The sequence below is a fragment of the Syngnathoides biaculeatus genome, chromosome 18 (genome assembly GCF_019802595.1).
Source record: "Syngnathoides biaculeatus isolate LvHL_M chromosome 18, ASM1980259v1, whole genome shotgun sequence".
In the NCBI taxonomy this organism is placed as follows: Eukaryota; Metazoa; Chordata; class Actinopteri; order Syngnathiformes; family Syngnathidae; genus Syngnathoides; species Syngnathoides biaculeatus.
Genome location: NC_084657.1, coordinates 4712441 through 4740187, shown reverse-complemented (window position 1 = coordinate 4740187; position 27747 = coordinate 4712441). Strand labels below are relative to the sequence as shown.

At 41.2% G+C, this 27747-nt stretch overlaps 2 protein-coding genes across 3 annotated transcripts; one reads left to right on the top strand and one right to left on the bottom strand.

Moving 5' to 3' along the window:
- Nucleotides 1-59: 59 nt before the first annotated feature.
- On the bottom strand, nucleotides 60-18548 carry LOC133491531 (flotillin-2a). Of its 2 annotated transcripts, none has more exons than XM_061802804.1 (11): nucleotides 18339-18548; nucleotides 13371-13452; nucleotides 9811-9901; nucleotides 7332-7455; nucleotides 6913-7031; nucleotides 6115-6228; nucleotides 5927-6046; nucleotides 4668-4882; nucleotides 4295-4478; nucleotides 3704-3853; nucleotides 60-2088 (listed from the first exon to the last, which is right to left on the bottom strand). In XM_061802804.1, exons 1-11 carry the CDS (start codon nucleotides 18385-18387, stop codon nucleotides 2047-2049), a joined length of 1290 nt encoding a protein of 429 aa, XP_061658788.1. In that variant the 5' UTR covers nucleotides 18388-18548; the 3' UTR covers nucleotides 60-2046. The 2 variants fall into 2 exon arrangements, with proteins under 2 accessions (XP_061658788.1, XP_061658787.1); XM_061802803.1 differs by lacking the exon at nucleotides 9811-9901 and adding an exon at nucleotides 9170-9260 and having other exon boundaries at nucleotides 18339-18545.
- si:ch211-283g2.1 (sodium- and chloride-dependent GABA transporter ine) lies at nucleotides 18122-27509 on the top strand. The gene is made up of 15 exons (XM_061802755.1): nucleotides 18122-18222; nucleotides 20401-20444; nucleotides 20507-20709; nucleotides 21363-21497; nucleotides 21569-21773; nucleotides 22718-22850; nucleotides 22934-23068; nucleotides 23359-23462; nucleotides 23550-23674; nucleotides 24218-24330; nucleotides 24421-24561; nucleotides 24640-24739; nucleotides 25770-25870; nucleotides 25950-26117; nucleotides 26407-27509. Exons 3-15 carry the CDS (start codon nucleotides 20535-20537, stop codon nucleotides 26548-26550), a joined length of 1779 nt encoding a protein of 592 aa, XP_061658739.1. The 5' UTR covers nucleotides 18122-18222; nucleotides 20401-20444; nucleotides 20507-20534; the 3' UTR covers nucleotides 26551-27509.
- The last annotated feature ends 238 nt before the right edge of the window (nucleotides 27510-27747 follow it).

Sequence of the window (27747 nt, the reverse complement as noted above, 5' to 3'; positions counted from 1 at the left end):
CATAAAGATGATTTTAAGGCGTGGGTCTAAAGTTTGGTCTTCATCCAAATGGTCTCCAAAATGATAATTAAGAGGAACACAGCTGCATTTTTTTTTTTGGCACCAAATACACATGCCAAAAATAATAAAATACATGAAATACAAACAGGTGATATGAACAACTACAAAAGAAAAAGCAACATTTTAGTCAAAATCCTACACCTACATATGTCTTGTGTTCCCATTCATGTTACCGCCCAATGTTATAAAGTACAAGAAGCTGAACAACTACAAAAGTAAATTGACGGTTACGTATGTAGAACGTTCACATCGACAGGTTACAACGGACAACGCGCAGCGGAGAATGCGGAAACGAACAGCAGCTCGTCACTAGCTCTACACGCATACGTAGGATTGAAATCGTCACAGCACAGTCATGACCTCTTCTTTGACAAAGGCACTGTGTACAAAAACATGGTACAAACAATACACGCCACTTCAAAGCCAGCAGCCAGCTTGATAAATGATGTGAGATTAAAATCGGGTTACATGAATGACAGCTCATCCTCAAAATGGAAAACATAAGAACCGTTTATTTCCAGCACCTAATTTCATCATACACAGTGAACCCCTTGCATATTCGCAGTTTGGTATTCACAAACTTTAGGGAGTTTTCTTTTATTTTTTGAACCCAACAATTATTCACTAAAAAATTCACCTAGTTGCTGTGTTAACACCCCATCTGGTGGCATCTTAGCGCCAAGGAAACAATTGGAAGTGTATTGAGGAGCTTTATTTCGACAAAAAAAAAAATTCTTTTGTTGACATCTATAAGCAATTCTTCTCATAATCCTCCGTGAATTGATGGGGTTCACTGTATTTTTGATTTGAACACATAACATCACCATTTCGGCAACAAGTGAACATTTACATTGGATTTAAAAGTTCAGAAAAACAACACGGTGCCGACGGGACTGATGGAGCCATTTTGACTTCCCTTTACAGTAACATAGCGTCAGAAGTTTGTCAACGTGAGGTTACGCATGCAGCACTTGTTAGTTACTGTTAGTAAAAGTTTTTTTTTTTTTTTTTTAATGGCAACAAACTAACCAAAATTTCCATTTTCATCAGTTAAAAAAAAAAAAAACACACACACACAGCAGTACTGTGTGAACATTCCTGCGATAAAGTAAAAAATGTGTTTACTCGTGTATTAATTTTGCACAGGAGAATTTTGGGGTGCGGGTGGAGACAACATTTTGAGTAGTGGAAATGGCCCTGAGCATCTACCAGCTGCTATGTGACCAACTACACGAGCGTTGTTGTGAGCCCGGCCGTGTGTCCAGGCCTCACTTAAGGCTACCCTTCCTGAACATGGCTTGGTGTTATTTAACAACATTTTTTGTGTGTTAGTAAAAAGGCAGACGCGACAGACAGCGGGGGATCCGGATGACACGGTGAGCCCGAAGCGCTGTCCGAAAAAGTTTTAGGGCACTTGAGTGGTGATCGGACAGGCACGAGCTCACCGGGAACCACGAGAGGACGGGTGAGGTGATATGACGAGCTAATAGTGGTTCTACTAGTACAATCCTTGTACAGTAATATGCTGTAGACGCAAGCCATATTTCAGTGACGGGGGGTGAAGATTGGGTGGGTGTAACAACGGATTATCATATTCTTTTGGAGGTAGAGAAAGAGATAAATGGCAGCCAATTGTAACCAGCTCAGACTCAACTTTAAATGGCTTTTGGGCTCTTTCCAGTCCCATCAACAAGTTCCCCTTTCAAAAAAATTGATGTTTGCTTTCGTTTGGCTTGCTGAATTGAATGGGACTGCAGCAGAAAATCCTGGCTGACCAGGAAGCCGGTATAAAACAACAACAGGTTACATTGCAATACCTCTTTTACCTTTTTTTTTTTTTTTTGTCTGTCGGAAGGTAAAATCATAAAAATGGTCTCAAATCTCATTTGGTGTTCCTGGCAGTTTGCATAAGTGGGTCAGAGGCTAGAGAAAGTGTTGTCATGCTTGAGGCAGATACTGTTTATGTCCAAGGGGGGTTGAGATTCATCAGATGGCTGTCTGGCCGGTCATCTTCTGCAGCAGTGGGATCTGTGCGAGGAGAACGGCTGCGGTTAGCTCACGTGAACGTGTGAAGACCGAGCAGGCGCTACACATGGCCAAGCACACTTTGCTCATCGGTCACTGGGAATGCCAAAAGGATGGCGTACGACATAAGGAACTTCAGAGCCCTCTGCTGGACAACAAGGCTGCTAAAATCACCCGAGTGCCGATTGCGCACTGCTCAAATGCCATTCAAATACATTTTTAATAACTTGGGAATGATAGGGTTGAAATTGTTGGCACTGTGGATAGGAAGAACACGCAGTCACAACAAATTTAAAGGGGAAATCCACTGGTTGACATTAACAATGTTTCCAATAGGTCATGTAATATGGACTCTATTTTGACAATCTGATGTTAAATCCTCTCTCATTTTATAGAGTTTTGAGAAGATTTTTATCAACAATTCCGAATTTTCAGGGACGCTGACATTTTTGCGAGTCACATGACTTGCGTGCGCAGATGTGACGTGTACCGCGCCGCAACAAAGGCTCGATTACATGGGACACCGTTAATGTCCTCAGCGGAGGGAGCTCCCTGGCAGAGCGAGCTCATGGCTCCGCCACTAACCGATACTGCGATTTCTTCATCAGATGAGGATAAATCAGAGAAATCAGTGCTGGGCATAAATGGTGTCCCATGTAATCGAGCCTTTGTTGCGGAAGGTAACACGTCACATCCGCCCGCGTACGTCATGTGACTCGCGAAAATGGCAGCGCCCCTGAAAATTCGTAATTGTCGATAAAAATCTTCTCAAAACACTATTAAATGAGAGAGGATTTAATATCACATTGTCAAAATAGGGTACATATTACACGACCTATTGGATACATTGTTCATGCAAACCAGTGAATTTCCCCTTTGACCATTGATGCTAGTTTCCATAAGCCTGTCTTGAGGATTTTTGCGTCATCTTTCATTTAGAAGTCATATCCATGTTAACTGGGAGGGCTGGTATTGGATGAGTCAAAGCATGTGGGAGGGGTAAAATAAATCTATACAAAATTGCATGGTCTCTCTCTCTCTCTCTCTCTCAAACATTTTCACCTCGAATGTATCCCCATGATAAACAGCTTCGCTGCGGTTAAAACTAAACAGTAGTGGCTTTGCGCACATGCCATTGGATGCAGAAAGTCTTAAATAACCCGACCATGCTATAGTTTTCAGATATTCAGGTGTCAGTTACAAAAAAATAAAACAAAAAAAAAAATGCTTCTTGTGTTGCAGCGGTGGTTGAAAAAGCAGGAAGTCATCCTGACAGTGCTCAGACCACAAACTCCATCAAATAATGCCAGAAGCAAGCAAGCCTCATCTGAAGCTGGCGCACATAAAGGAAGTCGACCAAACGCTTCCTGAGGACAAGTAGTCACGGTTGGGGAATAGCTTCTTTCTTAGAATCACTCGTGTTGTCTTGGTTCATGGTTCACGTTCCTCCACATTGCCGCTCTGCTGGCCCCATTTTTGCTGCCGTGTACGAGGTGCGGCAGAGAAGTCAGATAACACTAAACTACTTGAAATACAAACTAAACTCACGAGTCCTGCTCTTCACCGAGATATGACTCTAATAATAAGGCTGAGGAGCGACAAGGGTGATCACACTTACCTTGGTCACATCCACCCCAGTGAGGGCGTTGATAGAAACTGGGAGTTCGGCTAATAGACGGTTCACCTCTCCGGTCACGCGGCTGCCTTCGCCGGTCAGGATCACAATCTCATTGGTCCGGGACAAGGGTGCAGCTACCTTGCTGGCGATCTATAACAACACAATGACCATCTCTTAGCATTCACCCTATAGAGGTCAACATGACGTGAATTTCATCTTTTGCCCTTTTGATTTCTCCCGAATTGATGAAGGAGTTTCGGATGTTAAGTTTTAATCTTGGAGGATCATCCCCATGGAGAGCATTGAGACGCGAATCATACAGAGTGATAAGCGGGCTGGCAACAATTGAATGATTCCTAACACACCTAGTGGCTTAAATGCGAGTTAAAAAGTTCCAATTGTACAATTAATGAGTCAGATTTGTGATTTGTGTATTTTCCCCAATTGAGTCACATTGTTATGGACAAATTTCAAAAAAAAAAAAAACTCGCCCGATGCACCAGATGATGATACTAACTTATTGATGAGTACTGTTGCATCTTTCTACTTCGATATGTCAAAATGTCTGAAATATAAATAAACACAATTGACCTCGGGCAGCGCCTCCAGAACCAAAGCAGTCTTAGCGGCCTCGCCGTACTGCTGGTAGGCTTCAGCTTTCAGCCTCATTTTCTCAGCCTCGGCCTTGCCGACAGCTTCGATGGAGGCGGCCTCCGCTTCGCCGAGGAAGCGAATCTTCTCGGCCTCTGCCTGGGCTGTCAGCACCGTCTTGATCCTGGTGGAGGGCAAGGAAAGGGTTGTGGACACATCGTGTCACAATTATTCAGCGGAGGTCTTACAGTGTTCCCACCATGCTAAACAGGCACAATCAGTGTCGCATCAAAGACCAGCATGAGAATATAATTGCAAAGCACATCAACAAAGGTTTCTCATAAGGAATGGCAGAGGCAGCAATTTCACTCACTTCTGTCCCTCCGCCAGCTGCTGCATCTTGTACGCTTCGGCCTCAGCAGGTCTCTTCACTGTGGCAATGAGCTCCTTCTCAGTGCGGTCAATCTCCTTCTCCTCAATGGTAATTTGCTTCTTCCTCTGGACCACTTCGATCTCAATCTCCTCCAGACGGATCTTCTGCTGTTCTTTGGCCGCTTGCAGCTCGTAAGCCAGCTGAGCTTCTGCTTTCTGGAGAGACACCGCGGCTTAAATTGAAACTCGTTCGGAAATTGATGTAAATATGATGAGTCGATTAAATAGGTTTATGGTTTCTGAATCATAACAGTCTTCTGAGGGAAACCATAACTAGATTGTGAAATTTGTTTGACACCTCTGCTCCAATAGAACACTTAAAGCATTTGTTTGCAGGTTTTGTTTTGTTTTTTTTAAAAGAAAGATCCACCTCTGAAGAACAACAACCTATTAGAGACAGAAGGCATGACCCTCGAGGTGTGCAGTTGTGGGCACACTAATAACTGGATCACGTCTGCTATCTCGGGCTTCAAGAGCTTTGCTGAAACTATTTTGGAATATTCACCTCTGGAAGATGAAGAAAAAAAGAAAAATAACCAATTCCTTGTTTGTTAGCATTTGTGCATTAGGGTACCCAATAGAAGCAGAGCGACGAGACAACAGGCAGGTGAGAGCATTCAGAACCAATGCGAGGTTCGCAACATTTCAGCCCGCCATGCAGGTTTAGCACATATTTTTTTTTTTTTAATGGTTTGTATTTTCTGTAAAATAAAACTCAAAACTGATACATTTACTGTTATAGAACATTCCATTACAAATAGGTCATGCTAGCAAAATAGCACCCAGGGCTAACATTGATTCCTGGAATAATGGATGCGACTACATGCTCAAGCTGTGAAAATGTATCCCCTTAAAGCCCCCAGTGGCTGGACTAAATCCCACAGGTTCGTCATGGGTCTTTTCAATGCCACGACAACAATGTGCTCGGTTTTGAAAAAGCCTCGCCAGTGCAAAGCTCCTGCCCACAAGCGTGTCACGCAAGACTTAATTTTTTATATATTTTTTTAACCTCACTCCACCACCAAAATCTCTCCGTGACTTGTGTGCACTTACGGCTAACAATCAAGTGCTTTAAAGCGGGCGTGCAAAACCAAAGCCCCAGTCCATAATCTGGCAGTCAAATTGGACTTTGTTTTAAAAACAAAACATTCTGGAATGTATCCTTAGAGATGGGTTCACTGTTTTCATCCCAATCAGCACCTTTGTGTTGACTTCTTGATTGAAGGCAGCTCTCTGCATTTCCAGCTCTCGTTTGGAATCTGCCATTTTTGTGTCTGCCAGGAACTTAACATCCATCATTTCTTTCTTACACTCAGCTTCCTGTGAAAAAACAAAAGAGAATCTTGTACTGCTCTGAGAAATAGGGCTCTGGGACGATATCTCCTTACCCTGATGCCAGCGTCTCTCTCGGCCTCCGCCACTCCAATGTCAGCATCCCTCTGCACTGCAGCTGTTTGTGTTTTCCCCAGTGAGCTCAAGTACTCCACTTTGTCATACACATCCTGACAAAAACAAATACAAGCTGCTTGTGAATACATGCCTAGAATGATTTAACGGCGCATATAATGTGCTTTCAATTTGGTGTTAGCCACCACTTCTATAAGTCTCAACCTGATTACCTTGGCCTTGGTGAATTATATTACTGTAATTTCCTGCCTATAAGCAGCGACCTTTTTCACACGCTTTCAACCCTACGGTTTATGCAGTGATGCAGCTAATTTGTGCATTTTTTTTAATATATGTATATATAACGGCCGCAAGGGGGCGCTCTAGGGGAACAGGTAAGAGTGAGACCGGTGGAATATTTGTGCATTTTTTAATATAGTGAGACCGGTGGAATATATGTGCAGAGGAAGTGACCGGTGTCTGGCCCTGTTAGCGCTGTGCTAGCATGTTACTTCCGTGTCTCAGTGATTTTTACCAATGTTATTTTTTTTTTTTTTTACCTGGCCCTCTAAGAGCAGCGCTAGCATTAGCGTTAAACTCTCTGTGCACCGCTTTTTTTGGTAAATATCTTGTGTTTCAATGTGGGCACTTGCGGCTTTTTCACAGCTGCGGCATATGTATGTACCAAATGGTATTTCCTTTACAAATGTACTGGGTGAGGCTTATAACCAGGTGCGCTCTGTAGGCTGGGAATAAGTAGGCATCGGAAAGATCAATAACAAATCTTGCTGGTCTCACACCTTGATAGTGAAACTGAGGATTTCGATGCCCATACGCCCGACGTCAGGTGCTGCAACTTCTCGGACCAGGCATGCAAACTTGTCCCGGTCTTGGTAAATCTGCTCCACCGTTAAAGTACCTGTAATGTGAACACAGGCGTCGGCGTTTTCTTTTCCAAGTTTTGTTTTACATAATGTAATGACACACGATAAGACAGAATTGAAATAGCTTAAATCTTTACTGTTCACCTCACCGGTGATGGGACTGACCAGACTTTATGTTGGCGACAAACTGCTTAACACATTAACACTCAAGACAACTTGAAGGAACTAAATCTGCTACCTCATTTGAGCTCAACAACCATAACCCAAATATCTTAATCAATATTGGAGGTAAAAAAAAAAAAAAGTGATGATCTACCCTTTAAGCGGATACCTACCGAGGATAGCACGTAGGTGACCTTCAAGGGTCTGCAGGATGACGCTTTTGATCTCCATGACCGACTTCCCTAGGAACTGCTCGCAGGCGTAACCAAGCAGTTCATTTTCTGTCATCACCTTTACCTGCCATTTGTGTGGACAAACATTGTCAGCTGAGGATACACAGACCAATTCATGACCACAAATGGCCTCTAATTTTTTTGTTTCATGAGTTGGGTAAAAAAAAAAAAAAAAGTTCAATTTTTTTTTTTTTTTTACATATACCTGTGTACGTGTACAGCATCTTGGCTTGTGTTGTTTTGAAATGTGTCACAATACCTCAAGCTATCTTACGCTATATTTAATAATAGAACATATCCAATAATGTTGCCTTATGGGTGCCAATTTCATTGTAAATGTGACTTTACACACAAATTAGAAATGTTTTCATTTATGTCATCTGCATGTAGACAAACACAGTGAATTATCTATGAAAGATACCATTACGGTATCTGATTTTGCATTTTTGGGGTTCTGATTGGCCAAAATATGCATGGGAGCCAGCTAATGTTTTTTCGTTTAGCAGGAGATGTCTTTAAAGCCCCGTTCTGAGCGTCTGAACATAATTTTTAGCCAGCAGCTAGGAAAATACACATTTTATTAAATCTGCGTACGTGTGGACATAGCCTTAGTCAACCTGGCTCAATAGATAGATATGTTGAATCATATTTCTTATATTTATGTGCAAGACTTATTGTATGATTGTTGCTCATAATATCTTTTTTTCATATCATGCTCATTACCCATGCACACAAAAAGAAAGTAATGGGGGCATCGTTGACAGCAAGAGTTTGTTGTTATGGCAAAAAAAAAAAAAAAAAATGCAACCAATGGGATGATGCTGTACTACACCAGGGGCTCTCAAAAGAGACAGACGTGAGCTGGGTCCTTAGGCAAGTGGTCACACCTTTTGTTTGGGTAACATGCACTCATACCAGGATTGAAGAACACACAAATGTAAAGGAGTGGTAATTGTCATTCCACGTAAAACTGATAAAGGGTACAAAATGGACAACCACAGGGCAGGCCACCTCAAAAGACTCAGCAGGAGGAGTTGTGCTTTGGCCCAATCTAAAATAAACTGCTGTGAAAAAAGTGATTCTAACCCAAAACTGCAGACCTCTAAACCCCCCCCCCCACCCCACCCCCTTATCAGCCTTCCTCATGAACTGAACAGAAACACTAAAAAGGAAAAAGTCACACAAATAATGTCTACACTTTTCTGGAAATGTATATTTAGCGATGTCAGATCAAATACACATTTTGGTCAGCAAAGTGTTACTACCGTGTAGTTATCCTATAAATGCATCTCAAGTTGGAAAAGGAAGTTTGGCCCAGTCTCTCTGTTCCCTTTAGATTACTTCCCGTGAAAAATGTTTAAAAATTCAAGGTCATGTCAGTCCAGTTGCCATGAGCCCCTGCAATGGCTTTGTGTCCACTTGAAGCAAATAACACAGAGGCTGAGTAAATTGTGTACTAAAATAAGAGTGAGAGAGTGAGGGGTCGTTCCACACAGTGGGCTCATTGTCAGCATGCAAGTAGGAAAACACAGAGAGAGGAACACTGAATGGATCACACGCAGAGCAAACAAAACAGCTTGGAGGCCAGTTCAACACATATTGTCAATGCTTGGATCAAAACCTGACCACTCTGTGTATGGAACTACATCTGAGGTAATTATTAGGCCATGCCAGACCAACGGAATTTGGCGGGATGCGGGGGAGACGACAGGGTGGGAGTGTAGGGGTAGGTCTGAACTGGCATACTGCATTCCTAAAAAGAAAGTGTGGTGATTTACCTGAGCCACCCCTGTGACAGTAATAGCTACACCCTCCGCTGTCTCTACATCCTCACACTTGGGCTGCAGGGTCATAATCTCAAGCGTTATCCTGTGAAGAATGTGGAAAAAATATAAAATAAAAACAGGCATGTTTGGAGGGAGAGCAAATGAAGGGAGGGGCCAGAACACAAGGAAAAAAAATAAATTGAGAAAAAAAAAAAAAAAATCAGGACAAAGTGAAACCATTCACCCAAGGACTCCAGAGCACTGACAATGGAGTATGTGATGCTCCGTGGAACCAACCTTAACATTGGCTTGTCTGTTGAAATTGTTTTGAAATGCACCTCTATTAGCATAACTCAATGTGGATTAGTCCCTCTGTTTCTAAAGCCCAGCCTTCAGAACTAATTTGCCATATATTTTTCAGAGGGCAGCTCCACAGCAAAAGGTAGAGGCTCCTGACTGCCCCCCCCCCCTCCCACCGTTTGACTGCACAAGACAGAATCCACATGGATGACAACGCACACACACAAACGCACACTAACAGCTAATTAGTTGAGCCAGTTTTCCTGCATCTTCTTTTGGTCTTGCCCACCAGCCACTGCTGGGTTGTTGGTTTTTTTTTGTCTGCTGGAGGGGTTCTCCTAAAAATACATTACCTGGGCCACCCCAGTCACATCCAGGGGAACACCCTCCGAGGTTTCGATATTCTCACAGCGACAGAGGATGGTCATAACCTCCAGAGACATTCTACGCAGACAGGAAGGCAGGCCGGAGTAGCAGAAGCAAAACAGTAAGTTGGACAACAGCTGTTAGGAAGGTCAGTTACCAAGGTTAAGAGAAAGAGGTCAAAGTCAGGACCTGAAGCCCTGCTGCTCCCGCTTCAGCCACAAAGACTATTCTCACATTTTGAAGTGCTGCCGTATCAAATATTTACAAAAACAAAACAAACAAAAAAAAAGCACAAGATGACTTGCATCTTAAATTAACATTCTATTCTCAATATAAGTAAAATATTTAAATAAAGATCCATAGATGAAAATATATGCGTTGTCCTCTTATTAAGCATAGAACAAGAGGTTTTTTTTTTTTTTAACCATAAATAGCCAATACAGTTTACAGGGAACTTTATGGTTATGCAGCTATGTTGTTTTTATTGAACAAAACCAAAATGATGATAGCATTTCTTTTTGCAAATTTACTCCAAATACAGTGTTAAAAATTATTCTGGACAACAGTTAAAAACAATTTTGTCTGAAAAAGAATCTGATTTCATAATTTTTTTTATGAGTGGAAAATATTTTTTCAGAATAGGTTACATGTTAAAATCGTATTTCAATTTCGGTATCACCTTGACAAATCTGTCACCAATGGAACTTAATGGAAAATTTCTGAAAGTGCTGTTTGTACTGTAAATAATAAACATTTGTCTGTATTGACCTCAGGCTGATTATGATTATTATTTTTACATTATCTGATGACACATAGGTCAGAGCTGTCCTTTTAAAATGAGGAGGGACTTGAGCCATGTTCGTTCTTAGCAGCAGACCGCAGCAGGCTGGGACTCTAGTAAATGGCACCGCCCTCCTCCTCTCCAGGAGAGCTCGATCAATGAATCACGGCCCCAAACATTTTAACGTGATTCCTGCATCAGAAGCGGGAAGAGAGTGTGCCCTCCCCCACCATCCACTTAGCTGCCGTCTTAAGAGCATCAGGCTTTTAGTTGAAGTGCTGGTGACTCTGGAAGTGAGCGAGAGCTTTTCTTCTGCTGTCATCCTCCAAGAAAAAAAAAATAAAAATACTAAACATGACCAAAATATTGATCAATAGCTAGTGAAGGCGTGGTGAATTTATCAGTGTATCTGTGCACCCACTGCACCCTTGTGTTTCCAAGCAACACTGCTGCACAGTTCTTAATTGGAAATGGGTAACCTGAAGCGGACACAGTCAAGCTGAGACACACACGCAGGAAAGCGGCTACCCAGAAAACCAAGCAAACATTAGGTTACCAATACATTCAAACCAGGTGCACCGCAACCAAATGAATATCAGTGCAAGTTAGTCCAAGTACGTGAATGTAACAGGCAAGATGTTTTGAAACAAGCAGATCAGTAACTGAACATAAACAGCCAACCTTTGGGGTGAGAATGAGCACTTCTAAAATACTAAGCTGCAACATCTGCAGGTTAACTTAAGTCAGACAAGCGGTGTTCTGTGTTGCATGTTTCACCGCAGAACCTGGACCACAGAATGAAGTTATAGGAGAGAGCTACTGAACAAGTATGACATTTTATGAAGTTGATCAATACAGGAATATTCTTCATCCATTTTTAACTTGGTCAGTTAATTACGCCTGTCTAATGCTGATAGTTATAAAACTGTCAGGTGTTGTCATGGATTATTAGAACCCTAACCCTAAACTCCAAGATTCTATCTAATACCATCTCTAGTACGGAGCCTTCTCGGATAATAACAGAGCCGTTTCCTGGAAATTTAATCCATTTGACAGCGGTGAGCAGTCAGCAAAATTTAAACATTTGAATAAACACACAGTATGTTTATAAAAGACCATTCGGCCACAATTGACTATGAATAACGTAGGCTGGGAATATATAAGCACGTGATGAGTAAAATATTATTTTTACGTGGCCCACCAGGTCAATTAAGATGGCAATCAATGAGAAAATAATGCACCACAGAAACTATCATCCATTGCTAAGGGGGCAATACGAAAGGTGGCAACAGGTTAAAACACCCCCTCTACTGGGAATGTAACAATGTCCTTGCTGATTGCTTTCACTTCAAACCTTGACAATTGATTCATTCTCGCTTTTAGACGTTATCAGTCAATAGATAGTTTTCGCCTGATGTCACACACCTTCCGGTTTAGAGAACGGGCGCCATTTTGGATGGGTGAATTCGAGTCAACAAACCCTAACTAAGCATAAATCATTTCAGAAAGGCGTATGAATGGGGGCGCAGTGCTATGTTATAGATTGCTCAAACGAAAGTGGGTGTTGTAAAGCGTCTTCCTTTCGACTGCCAGCTGTGATCAAGAACCAGTGCGAGAAAACGGAGCAGTTATCAACCAAACGGCGACAACTACGACTGTCTTGTATCAGCAGAGCCGATCTAACAGCCAAATCATTCCCTTATGTCAGAGGTTGCTCGGAGCATTTTGTTCTTGGTAGGGATTGGATACCTTTTAGAATTTCACACCCAAGTTCCGTGAAGGAGAAGTATTCTTTAGGGCCAAGGGCCTACATAATACTCGTGTGTGAACACAATGCATGTCTCTCAAATTTTGTATTTTCTGCCAGCCCACAAAAGCAACTAAAACTTAACTGAATACCCCCCCCCCCCCCCCACAATGAATCACTCTTAATCTTTATTACATTGCTTCACATATTCGGTTCGCACTTGCTTTTCTCATCCCCCCCCATAGTGAACGTTATGTGCAGGTTTGCAAAAACGAAAATAATAATCTACACCTCTTTCATTGGTATAATCAACATAATTTAACACAACGCTGACAGTAATCAACTGGTACATATTTAAATTGCATTGTGCGGTACACTAAACTTAGCAGTGTGGAGACACAGGTTGCTTACAAAGGATACCGCCGCATTACAAACCCAGCCATTGATGAAATGGTTGTGGGCCTGCAGATCTTTGTCATTCTTTAGTTGGTCCACGGTATAAGCGCTTGACGAGAAGAGGAGATAGTTGACGATGTCTCGATAGGTTACCGATGCCCACAGTTCAAAATTCTTGCTCCATTTGAGTTTCTCCAAGCCATATGGGTCGATATTGTCGATCAAAGCACACTTCTTGTCGTAACGGTTTCTTGAAACAACATCTAATGAGCCCCGATAACTTTCCAAAGTCTTTTTAGCCATCACGCGTCACTTTTAACAGTCGTACGAACATTTGTGTAACGCCGGTCTGTATGCAAAAGTGATAGTGAACGGCGCATCAGTAGTGAACCCATCCAACATGGCCGCGTGCCCGGATGAGGTCACGTGGGTGAAAACTATCTATTGTTCGGATGAACAGATTTGTTTTAGCATTAATGGTTTCTATGATTGCAATGTGATAGTGGTGGCACAAGCCTAACATACCAAATGTACGGCCCACAACAGTTTTTTTTTTTTTTTTTTTTTTCCAATAGTAATTGTTTCAACTAATATTGCTGAGACAATTTGCAAGCTGCTCTTACCTCTGGATGTCTGAGATGAGCCACCAGGCCCAAGCCCAGCCTCCCACTACATACGTTTTCTCATCTGAGCCACAGCAGCCACCTTGGAAACAACACAAAAGAACATGAATGTCACATTGCCATAATATACCCCCAAAAAATAAATAAATAAATGCTAATGTGAGCTTGCTTTAGAACTTTGACTTGATGAATTTCAAATCCATCTGGCACAACAAGAAAGTGTTTTGTTGGTGGGAAATCATCAAATTATTACTTGTTGATAAGTGAAACATTGTTTCACTTGGAAAATGTTTTTAAACAGCAATGCCACATTCTATGTAGAAAGTTAATCTTTATAAATTACATGGATTGTAACTTTGTAAGTGCCAGTTTGCTATGAAGTCAAAAAAGAAATGGTTCAATGTCTGCTTAAATTTGAACGTCGTGGCACACATTTTATGTATTTCTAAGGAACTGTGGTTGCGCGATGGAGCTCAGCTATGGCAAATTTTTAAAAAAATGAAAGAGAAAGATATTCCTCAAGATTCCTGAGGGAACGACATCTGAAGAAATCATGCTGGTGTATCAAGTCAGAATACTTGAGAAACATGAAAGATAACATGTCTTAATTTAAAGTACATAAAGTTTACTATAGCAACACATCACAAAGTCAAGTCTCGTCCATCCCCCATCTCAGTGTTCAGGGAAGCATTCCCAGCTGTCACATGTTGACTGGCAGAGAGAAAAGAGGGAGGAGCTGGACAATATTTGCTGACACACATACGTACATGCCCTTATATTCACCCAAACAGAATCAATTAGTGGTTTTATATTTCCTTCGACAACGTTATCATGCAAACGTTCGCAAGCTCAAGTTTCCTGAACATAACGTTTTTGCACCGTTAAGGTTTTAACTTTTTCTTATACAAATACTGGTTACATTAAACTTACACACAAATTAGATGCTGAGCTTGTCACTTCTGATCAAAAGATGGACTCTTAAGTCTTTGTTTACTTTACATTACTGGTTGATTTGATTTACAGTTGTGGCGGACAAAGAATGACATGGGATGCAGATTAGTAAAAGTGGAGAGTGCTTAAAGCGCCTTTTGTTGATGTCACGTTTAATAATATATGTTCATACGTGATCAGATTAAGTTCAAATGACAGTTTGAATACGGCTCGCAAACTTTAAATGAAGTTTTCATAAGGGTTTGGTCTCAGGGATAAATTTTTCCAATTAAAAATCTCATGGAATGGATGTTTTTTTTTTTTTTTTTTTTTTTTTTGGACTGAAGGTTTCATTGTACTGGCTATCTTAAACTTTGTAGCTGTTCATTACCCACTATGGAAAACAAGAGACAGTCATGTGTTTTTCAGCAGATGCAACAAGTAGTTGAAGTATCTCTTGCACGAAGAGAACTATGAAAGTTTTTGAGCACATGATCTTATTCCTGTGGTATTTGTATCACCAAAGGATGTGGGTGCCACATGCTTTATGGTTAAAATAAACTTTCCGTCAATGGCAATCAGAGTGAGGACCTTTAGAGATGCACACGAATGTATTCGTGTCTTTCCAGCACTGGCATAACTGACATTCCTAACTGTATTCAAAGTGGGGGTGGGGAGGTTTGATTCAATCCCAAAGTTTTGCTCGGGGCTCTAATCAAATGTGGCTAAGAGAGGAAACTAGTTGCGCTGTGTCACTTGCAGAAGTGTAAAAAACACAGCCAATTCCCAATTCTAAATTATGCAATAAACAGGTTTTTCAAATAATGTGTACAAAATGCTGTTCAAACTGAGGCAAATATAAACTCCCCAAAGTCAAAGTATCAATACAGACTGCCGCGACACAAGACTAAAGGTGATCATAAAACAACAAAAATAAAAGGTAATTGTAGGCCAAATGTTTCTGAATTGAACCCATGGAGGAGTAGTGCGGAATTCTGATCTCATCAGTAAAGTACCAAGGTTGACGCACGGACTGGAAACTAACCTGACATGTTTTAGTTGTAGGAAAGAGGAACATCTGCAGAAAGCCCATACAGACAAGGGGTGAAACTCCACACAGAAAGAACTTCTGTCAGGTGTTGAGGGTATTTAAATGCAGCCTTTTTGGTGACAGGGAGCAGTACTAGCCACTCTCCAACATGCGTTCCAAGCTACATCATACAGCCTTCCGGATAGTATGTTTTGCTAATGTAGTTTGAGCTGTCTTTCTTGGCAAACATTATCAATCTAACATTTCTTGCTTTGTTGACTGCACCACTGCACTCCAAGTAATCAATTGTTACTACTGCTTTCCAAGTATTTGGCTGGTATATGCATTCCAAGTGTGTGGCTGGTGGTGTAGCCATGTAATTACATACAGCAGTACCTAGTTCGAATTCAGTGGTTCCCAGCGACCTCTTTTTAGAGATACAATTATTTTCAAACCCACCCACCCACACACATACTTTTTCAATAAATACACATACGCTTAACTTGCACAGATCATTCCTTGGGAATCAACAAAAACAACAAACATAACTCCAATAATCATTGCAGTGGTCACTTTTACAGTTAAAAGAAATGACACTGCCGAGTTTACCAAGCCACCAAGAATAAACAAAAACCTAAACGTTTTTTTCTGTTCATATTTACCATCTTGAATTCCTGCAGTCATTTCAGTGGCTCGTGTGGGCTTGTGTGCTCATGAGTAAAATGAGCTCCATCTGCTGGGTGTAACTTAATGAAAAGTGTTCATGGTTGCCCCGCAGCAGCCCCTGTCATAACTACAGGCCCACCTATGCCCCCCCCCCCCCCCCCACACCCTTGTTTGAAAATCTGAGTTCTAATTCATCAAGTTCAAACAAAAACAAATGAAAACATCCATCCCTCCATTTTATTGGGCCGTTCATCCTTATCTTTGAATTTCTGTCATTACCATTTCAAACAGCTATTTGTTGTAAACAAAAATGTACAGGACTGAGGGGGCATGGGTCAGTCACCCGTCTTAAATGAGAACCATGAAGGTCATCATTTGACCCACAGCTCAGTGAGCATGAAGGTGTGAAGTGTCATACATTAAACCTCTTTGAATGATGACACAGTGGGGCCACTATGAGGATCGGGGTTCGAATCCCGGCCCCGCCTGTGTGGAGTTTGCATGTTCTCCCTGCGCCCGTTTCCTCCCACATCCCAAAAACGTGCATTAATTGGAGACTCTAAATTGTCCTTAGGTATGATTGTGAGTGCGACTGTTGTCTGTCTCCATGTGCCCTGTGACTGGGTGGCAACCAGTTCAGGGTGTACCCTGCCTCCTGCTCGATGAGAGCTGGGACCTTTGTCGGGATAAGGAGCTCAAAAAAAAGATGGATGGAAATGATTATGTACGTACAGTGACATAAGTAATCAGATAGAACAATGGTTGTAATTAAGAACAACAAATAAATTTGACTCCCAATCAATCTGGTTTGGTATTAGTCATCTTTTATATATACACCAAACAGGAAGCGTTAAAAAGAACGAGAAGCTAAATGATGCTGACAAGTATAATTTTGAGTTGTTCTTCAGAAAAATTATTTGAAACCAAAGCCTTGGCATTCTGAAGACAAATCTAGAATGAGTTTCTAGATTAGTTAGAACTCGAGTTGGAAATCTACCCCTCCCTCCCCCCTAAATACACAATGGATTAAGGATGGCTTGTATTTGTAAAACTTCAAATTGGGCTGTTAATCTGTGAACAATCACGGAAGTAAATAAATTTCAACAAAATATAATAAAGTCACATTCTAGGTATTTTGTTGATTTACTTTTTGTTATTTAAATACAACTCATTCTTTGTTTTTCCCTCATTCCTTCTATTAATTGCTGGGGAAATACACCAACATGGGGCAGTGGGATGGGTTCATTTCTTTATTCTGTTAAACTGTCCAATCAAATAGCAATGTGCCGTTTACGCCATGAAACATGTAAAAGTCATGGTTTAAAAATGAGGAGAACAATGACATCTCCAACTACGGTACATTATTAATTTGGTACACACTGTTCAGTCATCAGTCATATTAGAAATTAATGCCTCGGTCGTAGTAAGAAGCATGATTATCTAAAGCTTTTCCAATTAAATGTTCATTTGCACCCACCATAATTATTTGACAATTTTGTTTTTTTGTAAGAGGCTCCACCCATTTGGATATCTTTGATGTAATTTACCTACATTAGTTATTTCATTACGATTTAGGATGCTACATTTCTCTGTCTGGGAGTAGATCTTGGCGGAGCGAAGCTACATATAATTTAGAATAGGTTAGATAACAGCTCACGACATTGCTTGGCCGACACTGCAGTCGTGCTCCTGCAACTACACTGACACTGGGAGCACTTCATGGGCCTCTCCCCTTGAAAATCTAATTGTTCAACTGTACTGTTTTCCTTATGCAAGAAGCTAACCGCATGTCCTCCTCCTCATAAACTCGCCAAGCTCACAAAGCGCTTCTATCTCATAATTTGTCGTGTATTACTCTTTATAACGCCAAAAACATTTTCTTTTTCAAAACAAACCGAAGAAAACATGAGCACATGAAGGTAGAGGAAATACTGGAGTCCGATCATTGTCATAAATCATCCCGGTCGAACAGCAATTGAATTAAATGCTAGAGCCCGTTGATATTTGATAACATTTAAAGAGAAAAATGTTTTGCGTACGATAAAACGTAAAAAAGCTGCTTTGGTCGCAAAACTCGACTTTTATGTAATCAGTAGTAGCGGGAATGTCTTTTTTACGTCAAATAGTCACAGTTGGCTACACAAAATTTATGCAATTGCGTTGTGTGGATTAGTCCGATGTTATTGTTTGTTTTGAACAAAATAAAGAAGAATTAGTCGAGTGAAGGTAAGCGTAAGGCTCCCCCAAGGCCCGCCTCTTAAATCCCCTCACGGAGCTCAAAACAGGCAAAGGCCGCGGAGCTTTCAAAAACAGACACATTTTAACCACACTCTTGTCGTTACCTGAAACCACAAGGGCCTCGTTTGGTCCAACGGTGTGACAGTTTCCCATTTTAAAACGGTTTAAAATACAATGATATATACGTGGCACAAACGAAGTTCTATGAGCGATTAGGTTTCCCCCTTTCCCCTCACGATTATTTCATCACAACCTCCGTGCAAAAAGCTCCCGGTCACACCCACACACGGATCGATTGCCATCCACAATACGGAAGCTGGATCTGAACCTCCGCTTCGAACTTTCAAAACAAAAAGACACCAACGTCAGTGCGGCTGGTTTGGATTGGAGGCGTGTTCTGATCTTTTATTTTATTCACAGCACGTTTTCTTGCTTTGCGTAAAATTGATGACTGTTATTCATTTGATGGGTAGCGTTACTTTGCCATGTTTTATGATTCACTTGATCTACAGACCTTATATTTTATTAAATGAATATCAATTCAACGACATTTCAACGTTCATCCCCCCAAAAAATGTCAGCAGGTACCGGATAGCTTTCCCAAACGCTCAAACAGGATATGACGTGAAAAAGGAGATGGGCGTGGCGCCCTCGTGAGAGAGATTATGACATTTCAAGTCAAAATAATGGAAAGAATTGTGTTAATACCGATAACATCTCTCAGGGTGATATACTGCGGGACTCTAAAAAAAAGACGACAGTGTTTTTTCCTTCAAAAAAAGCATTTTTTTTTTAAATATCGCATGAACAGATGACAAAGTACAGTATATTCCCCTTTCAAAGAAAAAAAAAAAGTCTTAACAGACAACTCATCAACAATGCAAATGGTTTACACACACACACAAAAAAAGGATCTCTTAAAATGTCCCTCCCCCCTTTAAAACGAGTTCGAACCACCACTGTGCACTAAACCCACTGCCCCTCGAAGCAATATTGTCATGTGGCCAGGAGATGGCTCACAAATACCAAACAGCATTGGAGCAATTTTTAATTACGGTTCAGGGTGTCCTCACTTGTGGATGAGCCGACGAGCATTCACGTTAATCTGCTCTCAATTCATCATTGTTGTTATTCTGTCAATCTTCATTTTTCTGCTCCTTCCTCATTCCCCCCATATTTCTCAAATTCAAACTTCAGCCACAATTCCGCATTTTCCATGAACATTTCCCTTGTTTGTAGTTTTATCCATAATTTACGGCTTTGGGAGAACACGCAAACGCCTCGGGGGAGATTTGAACCCAGAACCTCCAGCCGTCAGGCATATGTGCCAAGCACTTGAACACCGTGCTTCTTTTATGTGAAGCAGTTAAAAAAATGTATTATAACATCCTCACTCCCATCTTCTTACAGGTCATCTTGACTCTAAATGATCAAGCTTGTGTTTGTTTGCCTACTTTGTTGGGGGTTAGTTACAATACGTGCAGGAGACACGATAATGCTTATCATATCTTTATAGTAACACAGTTGTGCGTACTCACGTGTAAAAAAATATGCACTTTGTGTCACTCTGCAAGCGTGAGCTGACGGGTACAATCCTTGAAACATTAGGTAGTACAACAAAGTATATTAACACAGGATGCTTTCAAGTAAAACAAACTAAAAAGAAAAGCAGCAACAAAGTCTATGTTAACCTTTCAAATTCATGAGAAATAATAACTAATATCATATTGTTTTCATATTATTATACTATACTATGTAATAACATATACATATAAAAATCTATCTATCTATCTATCTATCTATCTATCTATCTATCTATCTATCTATCTATCTATCTATCTATCTATCTATCTATCTATCTATCTATCTATCTATCTATCTATCTATCTATCTATCTATCTATCGGATAAACGTTGTGGTATTTTTTTTTTTAAATTGTGAACAGTAACTTACACATGACTTGAGCAGTTATGCGTCGTATACAGTATACCGGCATATAATCTATTGTGTAAACTAGTACTGAAATTCTGGAACTAGTGAGTCCAGATATTTGGCTTAGAAAAATACTTTCCACACTAACGTGCTCATTCCTAATACAGTACTGTATACTCTATTAAGCACTTAATTCTAAATACGATTTTGAAAACAATACTGTATATCATTTAGATTGGAAGCTGGTGGTGGCAAAGAAAGTCTTCCAAAGCCGCTGAGTGAGTTTATAGCATCTGCCTTCAGCTAATCATTACTGATAATAAAAAGTTATGTCACCCAGAGTGGCTTAACTCACCGGCCCCTTTTCCATGGAGTTTGGGCCCAGAAGAGCGAGCGCTTCGACACTGGCACCAGACATGGACAAGCAAGGGAGCAGACCGACGTGGGGCAGGCAGATCGAGTTCACCCTGGCGGGCATCGGCTCGGCCGTGGGTCTGGGCAACATTTGGAGGTTCCCTTACCTTTGCTTCAGGAGTGGAGGAGGTGAGCAATGAGTAGAAACCTTTGCTACCAACCTGGCGGGAGCAAACATTTCATTTGTAAAACTGACGCGTGGGCCAGGGCATTTGAACAAAAGGTAAAAAAAAAAACAACACAAAAGAAAACGGATGCTTTTGAAATTGCTTTATTTATAATTTTATTCTAATTGATCAAATATTTTATGTAATCTTTTAATGTAAGTTATCTGTGTGTGTATGTACAATTGTTTGTTTAAAAAGATAAATGAATAAAAACTAATTACTGGCAATACATTTAAATTGATCATTTTTAGGGAAAAAAAAAATACCTAAATGAATGTATGAAATATTACAGGACTCTTGTGCATGTAAATTCTTGGACGGTTGGATTAATGAATGGAGAAGGTCACTTGGCATTCTTTGCCCACCACTCTTCCAACCATGTGATCCAAAAGTTTTGCAAAACATTATTCCCACCAAAAAAAAAAAAAAAAAAAAAGTTGACTGGACAAGCACATGCAGTCAAGGACACACGTTTTACACCAACAAAGATATTGATCTTTCTGACATGGGAAACCACCCCAGACTGGTTACAAATGAGGATTGTCACTCACAATATGTCTAAAAGTGATCATTTTGATTTTTCTGATGAGTTGACTTGCAATCATTTCCTTGCAGGTGCATTTCTGGTTCCATACCTTCTTATGCTGGTCGTGCTGGGGATCCCTTTGCTCCATATGGAGTTGACTGTTGGACAATACACAAAAAGAGGGCCTGTCCATGCGCTTGCTCAATTCTGCCCACTTTTAAAAGGTATGACCGGCTGTCACATCCTTGGCATGGCGTAATACTTTCTTAATTGAATCCATATCTCTATCGCTCAGGTGTCGGAATAGCATCGGTGGCCATTTCCTTCATCATGTGCACATATTACAATGTGGTCATTACTTGGGCCCTCTACTACCTGTTCAATTCGTTCCAAGAGCCGTTGCCATGGGAAAGTTGCAACAACACGTGGAACACAGCGAACTGTACTGATCACGCCACAAACGGCAGCTACTCTTCTATGGCCAGCAAGGAGTTCTTCAAGTATGTTTTATTGTGTGCAAGCCAGAAACACTTACTGCGGACACCAACTTTTTGGGGCCTAGGGACCGAGCCGAACCGCGAGTAGTGAAAAATCTGTGGTAAATCGACATCCATTATAATTGCATTGATTTTTCTCTCTCTTCATCTCTCTGTCTCTGTCTCTCTCTGTCTCTCTGTCTCTCTCTCTCTCTCTCTCTCTCTCTCTTCTCTCTCTCTCTCTCTCTCTCTCTCTCTCTCTCTCTCTCTCTCTCTCTCTCCTCTCTCTCTCTCTATATATATATATATATATAATATATATATATATATATCCATCCATCCATTTTCTTTGCCGCTTATCCTCACGAGGGTCGTGGAGAGTGCCGGAGCCTATCCCAGCTGTCAACGGGCAGGAGGCAGGGTACACCCTGAACTGGTTGCCGGCCAATCGCAGGGCACATGGCGATAGACAACAGTCGCACTCACAATCACATCGACGGGCAATTTAGAGTGTCCAATTAATGTTGCATGTTTTTGGAATGTGGGAGGAAATCGGAGTGTCCGGAGAAAACCCGCGCAGGCACGGGGAGAACGTGAAAACTCCACAAGGTGGGGGCTGGGATTGAACCCGGGTCCTCAGAACTGTGAAGCCAACACTTTCCAGCTGCTCCACCGTGATCCCCCCCACTCTCTCTCTCTCTCATTCTCTCTCTCTCTCTCTATATATATATATATATAAACGCGCATACTAATATGTGTGTGTTCACATACGTTAAACAAGACAAAAGAGTGAGTGAAAGTGACATAAAATAACAGTGCCACACAGTAATGGAAACTTCCATAGCAGACTTGGGAAGAACAATGAAAAATATTTGGTTTCCATTTCAGAGAGAATGCCACAAGCGTACATACATTTGTGTTTTGTCTGCTAGTATATCACCGTTGTTGACATACATCTTTCTTGAAAGATATAAGATGCTGCAGCAAACGGTGGGCGTGGAGGAGGTGGGAGTGATACGCTGGGAGCTTTTCCTTATTCTTGTGCTGGCTTGGATCCTCATCTACCTTTGCATCTTCAAGGGGACCAAATCAACGGGCAAATTGAGTGGAAAAAGAGAGAGATGAACAAAAAAAGGACAAAAGAAAAACTCTTCATTGCATGCTGTCTTGGTTTCTGTGTGCAGGTGGTGTACTTCACAGCGCTGCTCCCGTACGTCATCCTCATTGCGCTGTTGATCAACAACGTGCAGCTTCCAGGAGCCATGCAGGGTATCAACTTCTTCATTGTGCCTGTTTGGGAAAAGCTGCTTTCAGTGGAGGTGAGGGGGGGAGGGGGGGGTGGATGAATGGTACATTTATTTGCTTTCCTTATTGTCGTTATTACTTTGTATTCAAATTAATAGTGGTAGTAGAAGTAGTAGTCCTCTGTTTTATGTTTTGTTTTTTAATTTCCGTACAACATTTTGTTTCAGTTGCAGTCAAAATCCCAGTTAAATTGCTAGTAAAGCAGTCAGGTTGTAGTACTAGCTTGGCAAAGGGTGTCTTGCTGCACGGAACTTAAGCTTGACATTATGTATATTTTTTTTTTTACTGGCCTTTGTGGTTTCAGGTTTGGGTGAACGCAGCAGCCCAGATCTTCAACTCCATTGGAATAGGGTTCGGATCTCTCATGGCCATGGCCAGCTACAATTCGTTCAACAACAACATTATTAAGTAAAAAGCCCACCCACTTGCTACACCCATCCATCCTCGTGTGACGTTTGGACACATAAAGATGTCGGCCTCTCTCTCCCCACACAGGGACACACTGACGATAGCCATCGTCAATTCCCTCACGAGTATTCTGTCAGGCTTCGTCATATTCTCCGCTTTCGGATACATGTCCCACCTGCAGGGCGTTCAGGTGCCCCAGTTGGCTGTGGATGGTAAGTCGAGAACCACCATCCGCATTATTATGCCCCATTTAGGACAATGCAGCCGCGACAGTCAAGAAAGTTGTATTCCCTTTGGAAAAAAAAAAAAAAAACAAACCCAAATCTGTTACAAAGTCTAGCGATATGTCACACCAGGGATGAGACAGAGAAAGAGAGAGAGAGAGAGAGAGAGAGAGGAGGGAATAAAGAGATGTATAATGTATACGATACTACTGTACACTGTCTCTGTAACCGGTGCAGGATATTACATGAAAGCTGATTTTGTCCCCCCCAACATTAATTAAGTCCAACCCAGCTTCCCACGTAAGGGTCAGAGGTGAGCTAGAGCCAATCACAGCTGACCTTGGGCGATTGGGGCACACACTGGACTGTTTGCCAGTGAATTGCAGGGCACGTATAGACAACTATTCACACTTACATTCACACATGTGGACAATTTAGTGTCTTCCATTTTTTTTTTTTTTTTTGACATGGGGTAGGACACCATATGTGAATATACAGCATTTGGATATGTACCCTTTGTATGTTATCCAGGTCCAGCACTCGTGTATGTTATTTACCCACAAGCCTTTGCCGGTATGCCGTTGCCTCAGCTGTGGGCTGTGTTGTTCTTCTGCATGCTGCTTTTTCTCGGAATCGACAGTGAGGTAGCCCAAATCATACGCTACTCCTCGTTAATATTAATGCACGAGAAAAACATCTGTCAACAACGAATCCCTTTCCTTCTTTTTGTCCAGTTTGCCATGGTTGAAGTGATGGTGACCAGTCTGTTGGATCAGTCCAATCAGTATCTGCTGAAATTCTTCAAGCGGAAAGAGCTGTTAGTTCTTGCAGTTTGCGGAATCGCGTGTCTTCTCGGAATTCCAAATGTGACACAGGTAACGGCAGTCCTTTCCTGTACTTTATGTGTTATCACATGTATTATTGTGGTTTCCAGAGTGTGAATATCTTTCCAGGCAGGGATTTATGTTTTCCAGCTGATGGATCATTACACTGCCATCGTGTCAATCATGTTCCTCGCTTTCTTTGAGGTCATCGGCATTTGCTGGCTTTACGGTGAGCGCAGCAGAAATATTATTCGAATTTGCTCAGCTGTGCTTGTTTTTACTTTGAAGTGCTTTCTCATGTTGATTTTTTGGTTTAGGTGCCTATGCGCTTGTTCATAAAGATGTATCGGATGAATATTGTAGGAAACGATTTCAGGGGTCCGACTCATTAAGTTTAAACTGTAGATTCACTGAACTGAGAGCGAAATACATGATGTTGTTTGTATAATTTTGATGATAGCTCACAACAAACAATACAAACTTTACCTTCTCATCAATGAATGAATTTTACATAATTAAATCCAAATAAATTAGACAAGAATAGACCTTTTGAAGCTTATTATCAAGTTATTAACCTGTACAATACATGAGTTTCACAGTTTGAATGGAACTACACTGGTGCGTTGAGATACGAGTGATTCAAGCTGGACACTTTTTATTTGAGTTGTGAGCCCAGACTTGCGATACAAGTGCTGCATGGGAAGAGGGAACTCAAGTCACTTCACATTGAGCACCATTTTGGCAAATAGTGTACAATTTTCCAAAAGCATAGAGGCTTCAAGATCTTTATTGCCACTGGACAACTATAAACACTACACATGACAACAAGAGAATTTTCCTTTGTGTATTTAATTTAATGATTAGCTTTTCAGTTTATTATCTTCAGGCCTATGCTAAAAAGAATCTATGTTACTATAAACCTTTCGGCAATGGAGTGAACACAAATGGTGCAACAAGACACGTAGACATCTAGTACCACGGTACTCAGTCATATATTCTTGTTCCTTCTATTGAATTATGTCATCCTTTTATGTTTTTATGAAGCACAATATACTGTAATGGAGTTCTAGTTTTCCTCATTAAAATAGAAATATTTTTGAGAAGCCTGGACTGGCTTCATGGCTTTTCCATTCACCAGAAAAGATGGTTTGAGGTAAGAGCACGGTCGGTCACGAAATGAATTAAACTCCTATCGCGAGGCACCGCTGTATTCAAATAACTCATTGAATATTCTAATTTATTGAGATGTACATGTTCAGGTGTCGGTCGCTTATCTGACAACTTGGAAGAGATGACGGGGAAAAGGCCAAACATATTCTTCAGGCTGTGTTGGCAAATCGTTGCTCCTTTTCTCGTCACTGTAAGTGAGCAGAATGTTGTAGAAACTCTTTCTAGGATACAGCCCAAACTAAATGTGATTCTTTTTGGGTGTGGGGCAGGTCATCCTCATTTTTTCCATCATCCAATTCAAACCGGCTCGCTACGAAAGCTACGTCTTCCCCCCCTGGGCGCAAGGGCTGGGCTGGGTCATTGCAATGGCTTCCATCATTTGGATTCCTCTGGCCACCGTTCACACGCTGTGGCTGCTCCCCGGCTCTTTTGTGCAGGTGATACGCCATACTTTTAATTCAAATATTTGCTGCATTTATGACTTTACTACTGCAATAGCGCAGGTGAGTGTCAGACTACGGCACGGTCCTTCATATAAATCTGCATGACGTCCCTGCCACATGAGGACAACCAGTAGTTGTAGTCCGTTGAATCGTTACTGATTGACTCTGGGTTTTCACACAACAAAGCTGGTGGTGGCCCAAGACCTTTGCACAGTGGTGCTGTACACTCAGGCGGTAAATGTCAAAACATTTTGGTGCCCCCCCCCCCCCCATTCCTACACAGAAACTAAAGCTGTCCATCACACCGAACGCCCTGAATGAGATGTCCAAAATGCCATACTATGAAAGGGGAGGAAGTGCTCAATACCCACCAGCCGTGGCAGTCATCAGCACAACCATCAATCTACAAGACAAACTACCGAATTAGGCCACTTAACGAAGCGTCTTTGCTTTGTGTAGTTGGAATGGTCAGGTTTTTTTCTTCTTCTTCTTCTTCTTCTTTTTATGTACACAGTCAGTGTTAAACTGTATTCTCTGCTGACACACACACTCAAAAGGTGGAGTCAGAACATTTACTACCTTGACCCCAGGAACTGCTGTATCACATGTAACTGCAGTTGTGTAAATAGTTGTACTGCACTGTATTTGTATTTAACTATTACATTAGAATGTGATGATAGTATTTAAAAATGACAAAATAACAGCTGAGACTTGCATGAGCACAAACATTTATGCTCTAATGCAACCCGTACAGAATGATGAATAAACCACGATGGACGAATTTAGTGTGGGCGATTCATTTATTAGGCCAAATGCAAGGTGGCTGAGTGAAAGGCTAAATGTGTAATCATAATCAGCAGTACACGGGTCATGCTGCTCTGATGCATTATGTAAAGTGTAATAAAAACTTACTACACTTGACATGCAATAGATTTCCTTCACACTTTACATGTACGTACTCAAATATCTAAAAACATACAATATAGGCAGGCAATAGATAGGTATTTATTTCCACTGAAAGGACAGAGTGCCACAAAAAGGTATTTGCGCCATCTCAAATTATTATTTTTCAGGAATTTTTTCACGCGAATGTTAAAAGTGGATGGAGAAAAAAAACATTCTAAGTTACCTGGCCATCTGTGAAGAAGGAACTGCCCCCTTGTTGAATCAGGAATTAGATGGGGCTTAGTCACTTTTTTTTTTTTTTGCTGTGTTAAGTTTCACTGACCACACCCAAGCCTTATTATTTCCAGACCTCTTCAATCAAGAAATCACTACAATAAAACCTGTTTGACAAAATATAGCCAGCCAAAACTATCTCAAAAAGCTGCATTGAAATTCCAGAATACAAAGAAATTCAATAAACAGATGAGAAATGAAGTGACATCTATCATTCTTTAATGGCTTCCTGGACTTGGGATTCCAGTGAACCACACTAAGAGGCATTATCCACAAACTGAGAAAAGATGGAACAGTGGTAGACCTGTGCAGACGTGGATGGCTTACAAAAAAAATTACCCCAAGAGTACAGGAACAATTCATCCAGGAGGTGACAAAGGAACCCAGGACATCTCAAGAACTGCAGGCCTCCCTTGCCTCTGTTAAGGTCAGTGTACATGAGTCA